The sequence below is a fragment of the Furipterus horrens genome, unplaced genomic scaffold, assembly GCF_987537825.1.
Source record: "Furipterus horrens unplaced genomic scaffold, mFurHor1.1.pri manual_scaffold_11, whole genome shotgun sequence".
NCBI lineage: Eukaryota > Metazoa > Chordata > Mammalia > Chiroptera > Furipteridae > Furipterus > Furipterus horrens.
In genome coordinates, this window is record NW_028327181.1 from 87979120 (window position 1) to 87994999 (window position 15880).

At 36.1% G+C, this 15880-nt stretch overlaps 1 protein-coding gene and 1 non-coding gene across 4 annotated transcripts in view; both read left to right on the top strand.

Annotated features, from left to right (window-relative positions):
• Window positions 1-15880, top strand: part of BPTF (bromodomain PHD finger transcription factor) — a 115784-nt gene that overhangs the window by 95365 nt on the left and 4539 nt on the right. For 2 of the 3 annotated variants that reach the window (XM_090257254.1, XM_090257255.1), the window contains 4 exons: window positions 4703-5025; window positions 8637-8829; window positions 9725-9809; window positions 14185-14371. In XM_090257254.1, coding sequence (XP_090113380.1) covers window positions 4703-5025; window positions 8637-8829; window positions 9725-9809; window positions 14185-14371 — 788 coding nt within the window. Of the gene's footprint in view, window positions 1-4702; window positions 5026-7715; window positions 7890-8636; window positions 8830-9724; window positions 9810-14184; window positions 14372-15880 lie in introns of all 3 variants that reach the window. The other variant, XM_090257253.1, reaches the window with a different exon arrangement.
• On the top strand, window positions 2251-2382 carry LOC149998759 (small nucleolar RNA SNORA36 family). The gene has a single exon (XR_016507319.1). It is a non-coding gene; the product is annotated as a small nucleolar RNA SNORA36 family (small nucleolar RNA).

A 15880-nucleotide genomic window follows, 5' to 3' on the forward strand; every position in this document is an offset into this window, starting at 1 on the left:
TTCTGTGTCCAGTTTTCAGCATCTAATTTTATTCTTTTTTCCCTTAAAATTTAGGTTAAACTTAAAATTTCAGCTTGGTTTCTAGAATTTACATTTTTATATATTTAGTAAAAAGCTGTGTGACAGGTCTTAGAGATTTTGTATCCATCCAAATGTATGTTGTAATCTCTAAACTAGGCACTCTTAAGAATTTAGTCTATTGACTAAAACATTTGCGAAGTCTTTTGAGAGTACCTTTTATTCTCTATAACATAGTCTTGCCACAAGTTATCAGGAGCCAGCTTTCATGAGAAAGGTAGACAAAGACACTGAAACAATATTGAAAGAATGAAAAATAAAGTGTGCCCATTAAATAATAGTGCATTTCTTCCTGGCTTTGTAACTGATCTGGCAAGCATTAGGGAATTTATTGAAAAATGAAAGAAAACACTTGTTAGGTTATATAAAACATCCCTAAAAGTGCCTTGTATATTTTAAGAAGGTGAGAAATACTAAAATATTGATCAACTCCAAAATCAACATAACTCTTAAGATGTTAGAGATCTTCCCACTAACATCAGAAACCAGATGACAGTGATAAAAATTGACATTATTATTCAGCATCTCTGGAAATTCTAGCTAATATGTTAAGCCAAGAAAAGCAAAAAGAAGATGAAGTTGTTACTGTGTATGATGTTATTATTATATCAAAACCCCAAAAGAAAAATTATTAAAATTTATGAGAGAATTCAGTAAGATAGTCAATAAATGTCAGGACTACAGCCATTGTCAAGGGGTAAGAAACAAAAGAGCCAAGTCACAGAAGCAACAGAATATATAATATGCTATCTCCCACTTTTGCTAAGCATTACAGATTTCAAATGCCACAAAGGAAAATAATAGATTTGATGGCATAAGAAAAAAAAAATGTATATAGGAGGGAAAAATACCATAAACAACATTGTAAAACAGATAACAAAGGGAAAATATTGTTAACATTTATAACAGAATTAGTATTCCTAAAATTTAAAGAGCTCTTAAGTCAATAAGAAAAAGATAACACTGATTTTCTAGATGAGGGAAATTATTTCACAATATACATGGAAATCAGGTTACCACAGTGTACACTTTAAATATTTTACGATGTTGTCAATTATGCCTCAATAAACTAAAATTTTTGAAAACACTAGTAGTGTAAAACACATAAATAAGCAGATTTCAAATCTAACAATGTCAAATATCAATAAACATAAAAATATTCAACCTAATAATGAAAGAAATAAAAATACTGTTTTTCTAGAGAAAATACCATGTATTTCTAGAGAACATTTCATTGCTATGTATGAAAAGACTGTGCCCTAGCTGGCGTGGCGTAGTGGATTGGGCACCGACCTGCTAACCTAAAGGTCGCCAGTTCAGTTCCCAGTCAGGGCACATGCCTGGGTTGCAGACGAGGTCCCCAGTTGGAGGTGTGCAAGAGGCAATCAATTGATGTATCTCTCTCACATCTATGTTCCCCTTCCTCTCCTCTCTCCCTGCCCCCTCTCTAAAAATAAATAAATCTTTAGAAAAAGAAGTCTGTAAAATGTGAATAGTCTTCGATCTATAATTTTTCTTTTAAAACCATCTAGGCAAAATATATGAGCAAGAACATAATGAATATTAATCATAATAAAAATCTGGTATCAGCCCAAAGTCCACAAAGAAGAGATTGGTAATAGGTGTTTCTCAATAGGAGCACTTGGGGCCCTTTCAAAACAGGCCAGATTTTTTACAATCTGTAGGAAGTTCAGCTTTGGGTCCCAAATGTAATAACTTTCCCTTTATTGTAACAACCAAAGGAGTTGACCTTGTCCCCTCCACATACGTATATCCCCAGACACTCCCCAGTGGTACCATTCCCACCCTCAGCTGAGAACCGCTGGATTAAATATGTTTTGGAGTGTCCACACAGCGGACCATTGTTTTCACAGAAGGGTGCATATAGGGGTGGTGCTTTTTTTGTTTTTAATTTTTTGAGGGCAATTCTCATAAATATTTGGATGAAAAGTGCGGGTTACAGAATAGTATTTATAATGTGATGTATCTATTCAATTCGCATTTAACATTTGGGCTTTTTGCATGCCGTTCCCACTTCATATTCTGCTCAAAGTGGGGCAGCATTTATAATCCACTGCCTTTATATATAAATAAATAAGTTGGACACGTACATTCAAATATCTTTTAAAGCGATTACATTTAGCCAACAATTAAAAATTAAAAATTAATCTATTCCAAAGTGTTGACTTCAGTTCAGGCAGCTTCCCTGCTCTGTTAATTAAATTTTGGAGCATTGAAACACCGGCTCGGGGAGAGGTTGGGTAGAAAGCGTTGCTCTATTCATTCACCTCTCAGCCTACAGAAATGAAAAAAGAAAAAGAAAAATTATAAGTCCAAACTGCCCAAAGATTACCATTTTTAAATAATTTTAGAATATACCTTGTTTATATTATTCTGTATTCATATAAACACATTATATACAAAAGTCACACTGGAGACAACATATACTGAATATTTTTCTGCCTTTAATATACTGTGCAGCCATTTAAAAAATGTTATTGTTATGAATACTATACAGTCAGGGTTCTCTTTTTGGCAATGTATTAATTATCTAATGAGGAAGAAAAATTATACTTTTAAGAAAATATTCAGCATCATAGTGATTTTGTATTTTATTTTTAAGATATGTGATTAGTTCTTTATATCTACCTGTTACATCATTTCTGCTTGTCAGTTTTTTTAAATAGACTTTATTTTTTAAGGCAGTTTTAAATTTAGAGAAAAATTATGCAGAAGATAGAATGTTCACTACCCACCACTCTCAGTTTTTCTTACAACATCTTGTGTTAGTTAACATTAAGTTTCAAGTTTTGTGTTATACAGTCTGTGCCTTTGACAAAGGCATAATATCATATATCCATGTTACATACAGAATACAGAAGCATGTCATTACAGTATCATTTCTCAGAATGTCCTGTGTTCCTCCCTTTCATCCCTCCTCCATCTCCCTCTGCTTGTCTTTTTGATAAAAGAATTTACTCATTTTTGAATAGAACTTAAACCTTCACTTGCCTCTTTGAATATCTCAAACATGTATGATAAAGTTTCTATCAAATAGTTCTATAAAATTAATTTCATATGGAGTGAATTCAGACTTGGTTCTTGATTTTGTTGGTAGTCTTTTTTTCACATTACCTATTTTTTGCATTTGGTACTTGACATGAGGGGGGTTTTGTTTTGTTTCCTCTCCAAGCTCACTGTAGCCCTGCCACCCCTAAACATCACGCAGGGAGCCTGCTGGTGGCCCACCTCACATGAAGCTTGAGTCCCCTTCTTCCTGTTACTGTTGTCAGGCTACCACTTCCTGCTTCTGAATCTGGAGCCCAGCAGGTCTGCAGTTCTAGCCCTGTTCGTAGTTTTGTGTTTCCATTGCAGAGACATTTCTATTGTAGTCAAGCGTGGTTATGTCTTTTCCGTTTTCTCTTTTTTATATTTTACTATCATTGGTATGTTCTTGAAGAGGTGATCAAAGGGATCAACCTACACCATATTAACAATCTTGGTTTTCCTGCAGTCATCTCATTACATTATAAATCCCTATTAATTATGAAAATGAAACTCAAGATTTATTTTCTTCCCTAGGAAAAAGTTCGGACTTTCTTTTTAACTAAAGAAGGGCTGTTACCTTCTCACTTACAAAACTATCTAGACTGCACGGAGAAAATAGATTTATTAAACCAGAACCATTCAGGTTTGTTTGTTAGGATATTTGTTTTGCTTAAAAGCTTGGTCATAACTATGGTTAATTTATACCAAATTTGTTCATGTATGCCAATCATAATGGTTTTCCTAAGAATAAGTTGTAGCACTGGGTAGCAGAGGTGTGTCTGTAAAGTATTTCACATTAAAAAAAAGAGTAAGGATTTTAATTTATGGCAAAATCTGTAATAAGAAAATGCACTCCCTGCAGCCTTAAATTCTTAACATAACTGCATAGAAACGAGACAAATCCGTCTCTCATTCTGCTTTGGGCTGGTCAGTTTGAGTATTGTGTTCAGTTCATAATTCAGTCTCACTCTTAAGGACACAGAAGGAGAGCAGCCAGAAGAAAGCAAGTTGGTGAGGACACTTGAAAATCACATCCCGAGCCAGGACTGAAATACCAGTTCTTAAAAGGGGCAAGCTAGGAGGGGACACTTCTGTTAGACACTTGTGCATCATTCTGTCAGATCTCCTTTGAAGACAAGTAGCAGCTCTTCACCTTTCATTTTGATATTTTGGTGGTTATTTTAAAGATTTTATTTATTTACTCTTTAGAGAGGGCAAAGGAGTGAGAAGGAGAGGGAGGAAGACATGCAAGGGACACAGCATGTGGTTGTCTCTCACGTGCCCCCAACTGGGGACCTGGCCTGCAACCCAGGCGTGCGCCCTGACTGGGAATTGTACCTGCAACCTTTTGATTAGCAGACCCATGCTCAATCCACTGAGCCACACCAGCCAGGGCTCAGTTATTTTAATTGGGTTAAAAGTGTAGTTAGAACATGGGTGTCCTTACAACTACCTCACATTGGGCTGAACTATGGAGCTTCTGCAACAAGGGAGGTAAGGTAACATCCCCTGGCCAGCTGGCGCATTTACATAAGTCAAACCATCATCTTGTGTTGTTGTCTTTAATTGACAATAGGAAGAGCTCAAGAGAGACCTGAAAATTAAGAAGGAAAAAGAAATATTGCAGGCCACAGCAGCAGCCGCCACCCCCCCTGCAGCGCCTCCCGCACCTCCAGCCCCTCCGCCTTCGCCTCCACCTCCGCCTCCCCCACAGCACTCAGGCCCCCAGGCCTCGGCCACGGCCACGCTGCCTGTGGCTTCCCAGAAGAGGAAGCGAGAAGAGGAAAGAGACTCAAGCTCCAAGTCCAAGAAGAAGAAAATGATCTCTACTACCTCAAAGGAAACTAAGAAGGACACAAAGCTTTACTGTATCTGTAAAACGCCTTATGATGAATCTAAGTGAGTAGATCTTTTTGAGCTCTAGTTTATTTTCCTAAAGTTTAGTTGTTAAACTTCCAGTTTTTAAGAAAATGAGTATGTGGTAGCAACATAAATGAAAATAGTTAAAAGTAAGGGCAATAGTGTTTCATCTGTGGTGTTGCATCATGATTTGTGTTTGTCCTTCATATTCTTTTCTGTCAAAAACAAGCTTTCTGGTGCTCCTTGGCTTTCTCCTCTTCTCTCTGGATTAACTCCAATTCAATCAGTAATGCTGTCTGGGGAAGGAGCTGTGTTATTATTGCTGCCCAGGGTTCAGAGCATCCTTCCTGGAATCTGTTCACAACCTTTGTACATCAAATTCTAGAGCCTGTGTGAATGTAAATGGTGCAAGGTTTTGAGTTTGAGTGGCTCTGGTTTTTATTGTTTAATTTTAAGCAATTTTTTGTTTTTTGTTTGTTTGTTTTTTGTATTAGAACAGTATAACAGTATTATTTTTGCCATAGTTACACCTCCTTATTGGGGAAAAAAGCCAGAATATTCCTTTTACCCATTTCTCAAGTAAGACACAAATTTGATAAGCATGGCAGCTGAAAGCTGTTTTTGACAGTTGTGACTTATATTTAGTAATATGTATAGGATTTAGAGATGCTAATCTCCAAATGCACTTTTATTTTTTTATCATTATTATTTAACTAAGTATTTAGCTTCCATTTTAAACATTTAAATGTATGCTAGCTTTTTAAAGCCAATGTTAACCACAATATTTTTTACAGTATTGAAAAGTTTGTTGCTAAAAGATATGATTATTTAGGATTAGGAATGTTTAATGTCTACCTATGTGGGTGCCTAATCATTCTCTAAAATAAAATTGTCTAATGATATTTACGTTGCAGCCTGGAAGCTGCTATTTAAATTATAATCTAATGCTAGATCAAAAGTTTCTGTTGGTAGACTTAGCTGTATGTTGAATTAAACCCAGATCGGTTTAGGCATCTTCATTTTCCATTGTCTTATTGTATTGGAAATTACATAGAATGTAAAAAGTGGAGCCTATTAACTGATTTTTCCCTTAGTCTAATACAAGTGTGCCTTTCTTTAAGCAAAATAGACTAAATGATTGGTAACACAGAACAAAATTTGGTTTACTTTCTTCACAAAAACATCTGCTTATGAAATTTCTTTAACAGTCTTCTTTGGCCTACTTAAAATATTAACATCACAGAAATTTATTTCATATAATATCTAAGTTGCCTAAAATGAGGCACACGTGTATATGTGCTCATTGTACTGAGATTGCCTCATTATTTTGTGGATATTTCATATTTTTCAGTTTGTCATTATTAACATTTCAGTATACCAGGTTTGTTCACTCCCTATGCGAGGTCAGATGAGTCAGTGTTTTTTTAGGATTATTTTGTAATCTCTTGTACCAAACCAGGTCAGTTCAGGAATCTAGAGTGACTAAAACTTGAAATTCAAGTCCTGAGCTTACCTCTAGAATATATAGCCCCTCATCTGGTGAAGGCAACATACAGAAACACCTTGAAGGCCCCCACCTGTTGCAGTGAAAATATGTGAGAGCCATAATTCAAAAGAAAAGTTTGTGGTAATAGGCTAAACCACACAACCACATCTTATTGCTTAACGTTCATAAAGTTGGAAACTTGAGGATTATTTCTATTTCTCTAGGTGAATCTACCAAGAAACACCTTGCTAGAACCAATGGTATCAGCAAGGCCAGTCTGGTTCCCTGTGATCCATCTCATTCTTCCTATGACTTTGACATGGTGTTCCTACACGGTGCCTGTCGACACTTTCAGATACGCTATGTGTTTGTCATAGAGATGCTCTGCTCTTCGTTTTGTCATTTGGAATCTTATCTTACAAAAGCCTTGAGGGCTATGAAGTCTTTGTGATTAGCCCCAGTTACACACACATAGTCCCACGTACCAAATACTGTAGAACCTCTGATTGTTTTTGATAACTGTCCTTAAAACCAAGTGTCCTCTGCACCGGGTAGCCCTGATTCTTAATTAACCTGGCCACTCTCCACGTTGTTACACACATTAGAGTAACTGAAAACCTGTGACAATTAAATTCCAATGTTTATTTAGAAAACTTGGTAGAAATTGAATTACTTCATGTACCTTTCTTAGTTTTCTTCATATCATGTTTTGACCATTTATCTTTTACACCTGGCTGATCTGCATGTTTCTTGTAGTGTAACTTCTACTTGGTGTTGCGCTTTGCTTTGTTTTCAAATTTAAATCGTGAGATACATTTTCAAACCTATCTAAGAAATAGCCCTGATTTTGAAATGGCTTCTGTGGCATAGGTTTGACAGATGTAAGTCTTTGATTCTTTGGCTTTGGTTTTTGTGCTTGTTACAGTCTTACACATATTCATTAAGAGGCAGACATCACCATCAGTGTGTTCTTTATTTTTTTCAAATTCCAGTATGTTTTAAAGACCCATATTTCACTAATATTTGTTGAAATTGATGTGAGTGACTTTATGTTTTTACACTTGATAAAGTTTCTGATGCTGCAGTTTGCCAGGGGTAGAAATGGTCGGATTCAGGATGTTTAGCTGACTCATTGCAGAAAGTTATCCTGTAATAACGTGAATCAGGACAGGGAAGACAGATTTAAGTACCATGCAGCTCAAAATGACAACTACATTGTCATTTTCATTGTGAATACTTTTAGGTTCTATATTGGCTGTGATCTTTGTACTAACTGGTATCATGGAGAATGTGTTGGCATCACAGAAAAGGAGGCTAAGAAAATGGATGTGTACATCTGTAATGATTGTAAACGGGCACAAGAGGGCAGCAGTGAGGAATTGTACTGTATCTGCAGAACACCTTATGATGAGTCACAGTGAGTTCTGATAAGAGCATCATATTTAATAATTTAGGAAGCCAAATTGCTCTGACTGATTATTTATTTTAAAATAAAAAGCAAGATATTTTCTGCATATATTACACACTTACATTACAAATTCCTTTCCAATTTTTTTTCTCTTTTTCCCTCTTTATCTCCCCTTCAAAATTTATGTTGCTTCATAGTGAATGTTTGAGATTCATTGGGAAAAATATGGTTTAATGGTAGACTTGATTCTTCAATATGTAACAGAAATCAATGAGATTAAAATAGCCTGACTTGTTTGGACTTCATCAGTGTGAAATGGCGCTTTCTCGTAGGTTAGAAAAATATTAATTTGGATACAAGTTCTGAGACTGTTTTTAGCTTATAGGATTTTGAACTCCCTGTTGGATGACCAATATTAGCTTCCCATTTGATATGGTACTTGTTGAAAGATTTCTGCCTTTATTTTGTTTTTAACTTTAAAGTCAATTAAAATGTTTTACACTTTTTGGTATTGGTTCTCTATTATTATACAGTGGTCTTAATAAAATTTTAATGCTTGTTTTTAACATGAGAAATACTAAATTAACACATAGGAACATCAATCTTCAAAAGTATTAAACAATTATAATACTAAATATATTTTATGTCCCAGAGATAGAAGATTTTCAGGTGCATGTTTTATTACTTTTTAAAGTAAATGATAAGTAATATGATCCCATCTGTTTTGAACTCACATTTCCATTTCGGATCTTACAGATTTTATATTGGCTGTGATCGGTGTCAGAATTGGTACCATGGGCGCTGCGTTGGCATCTTGCAGAGCGAGGCAGAACTCATTGATGAGTATGTCTGTCCTCAGTGCCAGTCAACAGAGGACGCCATGACAGTGCTCACGCCACTGACCGAGAAAGACTATGAGGGTTTGAAGAGGGTGCTGCGTTCCTTACAGGTAAGAAACCACAGTGTGCAGTTTGAAGATGAAATCCACCATTGTGGCTTTGGAAACACTCCTAGGGCTTGACCTTTCCAAGTAGAGTACCTGATTATTTACTGACTCCTAGCCGGTCTAGTGAAGTGCACCACGAGCTTCAGTCCTTCACATGCCAATGGCATGAGGTTTCCACATCCACACAATAGCTCAGCTGCTGTTTATCTAGCACTTATGCTTTAAATGAGTCACTTTTTTAACCTAAATTTTATTTTTAAAGAAAACTATCCCACCGCCATAGGTTGAACAAATGTCTGATTAAATTCCAGTGATACAAATGTTTATCTAAGGCTTTGAGCCAAAGCCTTCTCTCCCTTACTAAAAACCACAAGGAAATGGTGATGCCTTACAAGATTAGCAAATGCTAGAGATATATTCCAGACACGAGTGCTGGATCAACACTTTGTCCTGTTGTAATCATAGTCAGGAGAACGGAGAGAGCTGAAAGCAAAGCAGAGTCCCAGTCTGTGGTTGGATGCTATTTAACATGACACCTCTGCTGCTCTGCTAGCCAGCAGTGGTGACCATTTCACACTTGGGGCCCACCCTCCCCTCTTATGCCAAGGTCCTCAGACAACCCCATGAAAAGCATCGTTATTGCATATACCCATCTGAGATGAGCAAAAAATTTTTTTTTCTTTTTCTTCTTTTTCTTTTTTCTTTTTCTTTTTTTTTCTTCTTTTCTTTTTCTTCTTCTTTTTCTTCTTTTTTCTTTTTCTTTTCTCGAGATGAGCAAAATTTGCTTCAGTATAAATATTATTATCTATCCAGTTTAAGAGTTAACTCCAATAGGGTATTTTAAGTGGATTGGTATTCTACCTGACAGTAAGAATGGCCTTTTTCCCCCCCGTTGTAGGCTCATAAGATGGCCTGGCCCTTTCTGGAACCAGTGGATCCTAATGACGCACCAGATTACTATGGTGTTATTAAGGAACCTATGGGTATGTACTGGAGTTGACTATGAAGTTTTTTTTCAGAAATCTCAGTGGATATTTTATTTATTATTCATAAAATTAATATATCATGAGGATATGTTGAGCCAGTTTGATGGAAGTATAAAAATATTTTATTTGCAAAAATTATAAAAATTAAAACATACATAAAAACTTCCAAAACTGCCAGAGGATTAGTTCCAGCTGATGATAAAAGTATTCCAAAGCCAGCTAAGCATTTTATAAATGGAAAGGGTTTTATTGTACTTGAAAGTTGCCAGCACAGTAGATCTTAAAAGTTTCATCACGAGAAAAAAAAATTGTAACTGTGTGAAGATGGATGTTAACTAAACTGATTTTGGTGATCTCTTTGCAGTATATACATATATCATTATGTGGTATACCTAAAACTAATACAATATTATATGTCAGCTGTATCTCAGTTTAGAAAATATTTTTTAATGCGAAGGATTTGTGTTTGGTGACAAGTTTTTAAGGAGAGGGCATGATGAAGAGATAAATGAGGACTAGTTAAAAGAATCTTTGGAAAACCAACATAGATATTTTGCTTGTTAGTTTGTGTTCATTAGATTCCACATATAAGTGAGATCATGTGGTATTTGTCTTTCACTAACTGGCTTATTTCACTTAACATAACACTCTCCAGGTCAGCAGTTCTCAACCTGTGAGTCATAACCCCTTTGAGAGTCGAACGACCCTTTCACAGGGGTCGCCTAAGACCATCGGAAAACACACATATAATTACATATTGTTTTTGTGATTAATCACTATGCTTTAATTAAGTTCAATTTGTAACGAAAATACATCCTGCATATCAGATATTTACATTACGATTCATAACAGTAGCAAAATTACAGTTATGAAGTAGCAACGAAAATAATTTTATGGTTGGGGGTCACCACAACATGAGGAACTGTATTAAAGGGTCGCGGCATTAGGAAGGTTCAGAACCACTGCTCTAGGTCCATCGAGTCCTTTTTTACTGCTGCTTAGTATTCCATTGTGTGAATGTACCCCAGGTTTTTTATCCACTCATCTACTGATGGGGCCCTTAGGTTGTTTCCAGATCTTGGCTATTGTAAATAGCTCTGCTATGAACATAGGGGTGTATGTATCTTTTTGTATTGATGGTTCAGTATTCTTAAGATATATTCCCAGAAGTGGAATCACTTGTTAATAAGGCAGTTCCATTTTTAATTTTTTGAGGATACTCCATACCGGTTTCCATAGTGGCTGCACCAATCTGCATTCCCACCAAGGGTATATGTGGAATCTAATGAACACAATAAACTAACAGACAAAACAGAAACAGAGGCATAGATACATGGAACAGACTGACAGCTGCCAGAGAGGAACTGCGGGGAGACTAAATGAAAGATGGTGAAGCGATTAACCAAAGAAAATGTATGCGTGACCCCTGGACACAGACAATGATGTAGGGAGTGACTGAGGGTAGGGCTGGGTGGCAGTGGGCAAAGGGAGAAAAAAAGGGGGAACGACTGTAATAGCATAATCAGTCAATCAAAACGTTTTTTTTAAAAGCAACTTTCATGATAAAAAAAGAAGAAATGGCATAAATAAGTAGTTGTTACTGCTCTTCTTCTGAAGTTGAAGATAGAAATTAATCCTTGTATATGCCTTTAGATGTGTATAATCTGCTCTAGATAGGCAGCTAGGTTGATAATTTACTTCTAAAAATAACACAGGTTAATTACAGAATTTTTAGGATATTTAAAAAATTTAAAGATAAAATGCATCTTTCATCTTTTCCTCACTGAATTCCATCACATTGGGGTGCGCTGAACATTGAGATTATGTAATGATCTCTCTGACAGATGTCTTCCTGTGTCATTAATCTTCCCCAACGTGGTTTTAATGGCTTTATATAGGTAGTCTGTAAATTGAATATACATTAAGTTAATTTGATCAAAAATATTTTCTTGAAGAGCTGGACTGTTTTCCTATCTTTTTATACCACCCAGATAAACATCATCTTATTTAAGTATGTATATAAAAATAATAAAAATCTCCCAAGACATACTGTTGAAAGAAAAATGAGTTACGGAACAATACCTAGGTTTTACGCACTAAACAGTATTTTCTAAAGGTACATAAGTGTCTTTAGAAATACCTTTCAAAAAAAGAAATACATAGAAACTGTCTGCAAAGATACAGACGAAATAGAAAATAGTTATTTCTCTTGGGAGTGTGAGGAAACCAGCAAGATCAGCAGCTTGTAACCTCCCCTGTGACCCGCTGGCGCCTTTCTCACAGTAGCTGCCTGTAGATCTACATCGTTTTTAATTGTATGAAATGTAAGATTATTTAATCACTCCGCCCACCCCCATTCCTCATGGTTTTTGGGGGGGGGTTATGGTTTTGGTACTATAAACAGCACTTATATGCATCTCCCTGCACTTGTTTGTTTTCTTAGAAAGAATTCCTGAAATTAGCATTTCTGGGCCAAAGGATTTATGTGCTGCTTAGGCTTCTGCTAAATACTTTAAAATTGCACTTCAGCAAATTGAACAAGTATCCACTAATAGTATATATCCATACTTTCTATCTATATTCTTGAAAACACTGAGTATTATCACTTTTGAGGGGAAATCTTTTTCTTTGAAAATATTTGTTTCAAAATAATATATTTGGTGTGCAGATGCAGATATTAAAGAGATGCAGAGAAAAATATGTAAAATTTACTGCCACACTTATTCTCTCCCTTACAGAGGCAACATTATAGTTTTTAATTTCTGCTAATCTAAACAAAGAAAGTGGTTCTTTGACTTGGCGTGATTTTAATAAATAGTGATGTACATACTGTGTGAACATTTTCCACATGAATTTCCAACTTGTGTATTTTGCCTGTTTATCTTTTAAGATATTCATGTTGTTATTAATGTTATTTAAGGGCTATTTATTCAGTAAGGACATTTAAATGCTTTATAGTGATTTTTAAGGGGGCATATGATAGTTGTTAACATTTTTGGATCCAAATTTATTAATCACTAGGAACTCTGCCGCTGGAGTCATGCTTTTAGTCTTTTTCCTGCCCATGTGTGGCAGTGCTCACTGATGTGTTCTCCTAGTACTTTTTTTCTTTCAAGGGATAAATAAGTAGAAATCATAAAGTGCCCAGGTACTGCTCACATACTTTATTGAACTAGTCAGGCTGTAAGTACCTAGAACTTTAAAGTACAAAAATGATAATATCCTGGTATGATGTGTTAATTACTTACTTTTTTATAACCCACACAGAAGAGCTGGGGCCAGACTGTGTTTGGAATTTCATCAGGGTATTAGGTGTCCTTGTTTGCACATTTCCCCCTGCTGGTGTAAATGGAAACTCAAAGATGTGTCTGTGCATGTGTGTGCTTGTGTTCATGCATGCATACATGTGTGTGTGCCTGTTAACATGTGGCACAAAAGTTGCCATTTAAACCTTTATATGCAGATTTAGTGATTAGTTATATATACAATGTTGTGTTAATATCTGATAGATTACATTTCCTCTCATTTCTTTTATTTTTCAAATGTTTCTTGGTCTTAAACTTTTATTTTTTGACTGAACTTTAGAATCATTTTCTCAAATTTGAAAATAATTATTGAGATTTAGGTTAGCATTGTGTTTCTTTTAATAAATCCTAGATTGATTTGAGATTACTGGCATTTTACTCTTCCAGATTTTTATGTATTGTAAAATTGTACATGGAATTTCCCTTGAAACACAACTTTCTCCTGGGACCTAATATTATTTTAGGTATATTTAGCTCAGTATATTCCAAAGCTGTTACATGTGTACCACACTAATGATTTTTGTCATCTCTTCATGCTCGTACAATTACGTACTAATATTTTTCTTTATATCAGCTAATATTTTTCCCTTGAATTGATTTAAGTAGGCACTTTACCACCATAAGTGGTGAGTCAGTATCACTTGTTGCCACAGTAACAGTAAAAAGGAATGAAGAAAACAAAATGAAGTTATTAAAGTCTCATACAAGGATCACAGAACTAGAGATTTTGTTTTTAATTCTGGATTTTCCCCTTCTCTTTGTACATATGATATACTTAACTGTTTGCATGTGAAAATGTATAATATTTACTTAAATACGTGTTGATCATGTTGGTATAGTTTCCTTTGTTTAAAACCAACGTTCTTCTTAACAGTAGCCAAAACTTATACATTAGGCCCTCGATCAAAAATGAAATCGGGAGAGTGCTCCTGTTTTCTCCATGAATTGCTTGGTTCCAGGGCTGCTTGGGCAGGAAATGTATATTCTTGTCAGTCAGGACTGTGAGCAACATTCACGATGGAACAATCTTAAAGCTTTGAAAATGTTCTACGTTTTGTGTTTTTAAGACCTTGCCACCATGGAAGAAAGAATACAAAGACGATATTATGAAAAGCTGACGGAATTTGTGGCAGATATGACCAAAATTTTTGATAACTGTCGTTACTACAATCCAAGTGACTCCCCTTTTTACCAGTGTGCAGAAGTTCTTGAGTCATTTTTTGTACAGAAATTGAAAGGATTCAAGGCTAGCAGGTGAGCAGATGTGTTCAGTGTTCTGAATTAATTCAGCTCCTTATACTGTCCTGTCTACAGAATCAGCCAGTGCAGATTATGGTAAATTTGAACCTAAAAATCAAGAATCCTTAAAAAAAGAAAAACAAAACAAGATTCTAGCATTATGATATATTGCCAAGGACAAGAGGATTAACAACAACGAGAAATTGCTCAGTTGGTTTGTGATCTGCTTAGAGTTAAAGGCATTTTTTTTTTAATTAAAGCATTTAGCTTACAGAATACAAATTGCTCTCTTACATGCATGTGCCAAGATAGTAGTAAGACAGAGCTCTTGCACTCATTCTATGGAAGTATAAAGGTGACTGCTCGTAGGGTAGAGGAAGGGGAAGAACATGGAAGGAGACTGTAAGTACGTTGTCCTTAATTGATGTTTACGATGTCTTTGAAATCATAAAATGTTTTCTTTCTCTGGGTATTTTTTCAATGGACAAACTAGATTTTACTCTAAACCCACGGACCTTCCCTTTAAGCCTGTAGTAGTATGACTTTCATTCCTTCTGTTTCTGAACCTCAACCCCCTTCTCCAGCCCATGACCTCCCTCCTTCCAACAGAAGCCCGTTTTCCATTCCTGTGGTAGTTGCCACCCCTTTGTAGCCCCCAAGATTTATTTTTCACTATCTCCCATTCACCATTCCACAGGCTTGATTGTCCTGAAATATTAAATTGGGTAGATGTTGGCCTGAGCATCTGTTATCTAATGAACGCCCAAGGGACTCTCCATACCGGAGTGTAGGAACCAGTGCTCTCCTTGGGAATTTTCCTTGAGGAAAATTATAGGGTGTTTTTGTGTCTCCTCTTCCTGTAGCAAGTTTTATCAAGAACTGCGACTGTACTTTAGAGTCAGTTTACATAAAATAAATGTGAAGGACAGCCCAGCTGAAGTATCCAGTTACCTTCTCAGCAAAGGAATCAAAAACTATATGGAAAGGGAGGAAGGAAAGCAGGTCTGCAAGTAGGCAGTCAGGCTAGAGACCAGGAACCGAGAAACTACAAAATCTCTAAAACTTTCCCTTTCATCATCCCTGTCTGTTAACCCATTCACTGCAAAACTTATGAAAGAGGGCTTATTCAATATGACAGTCCCCAGGAAAATAATGAAAGGACTAAAAAGGGATAAACTCAGAATAGTGAAAAGAATATGGTAGAAGTTAGTTAGCTAATGAGATTTCAGCAGATTCTGGTAGACAAAGCAGGTGGAAGAGGATTGGTCAGTGAAGCCAGGGAAGCCTCAGCTGGCTCTTCCCAGAGGCTCTTCAGCAAGCCCCTGAGAGCCTCCAGCATAGTCTCTGAAATCAAGTAGAAGGCAAGAGAGAAGGAAAGGGGAAGTGTTAACTGAAGATCCATACAGCTGCCCCACGACCTACGATGGGAGTTCCGTCCTGGTAAACCCATCGTAAATCGAAAATGCCATCAGTTGAAGTGCATTTAATGCATCTAATGTACTGAACGTCATAGCTTAGCCTCAC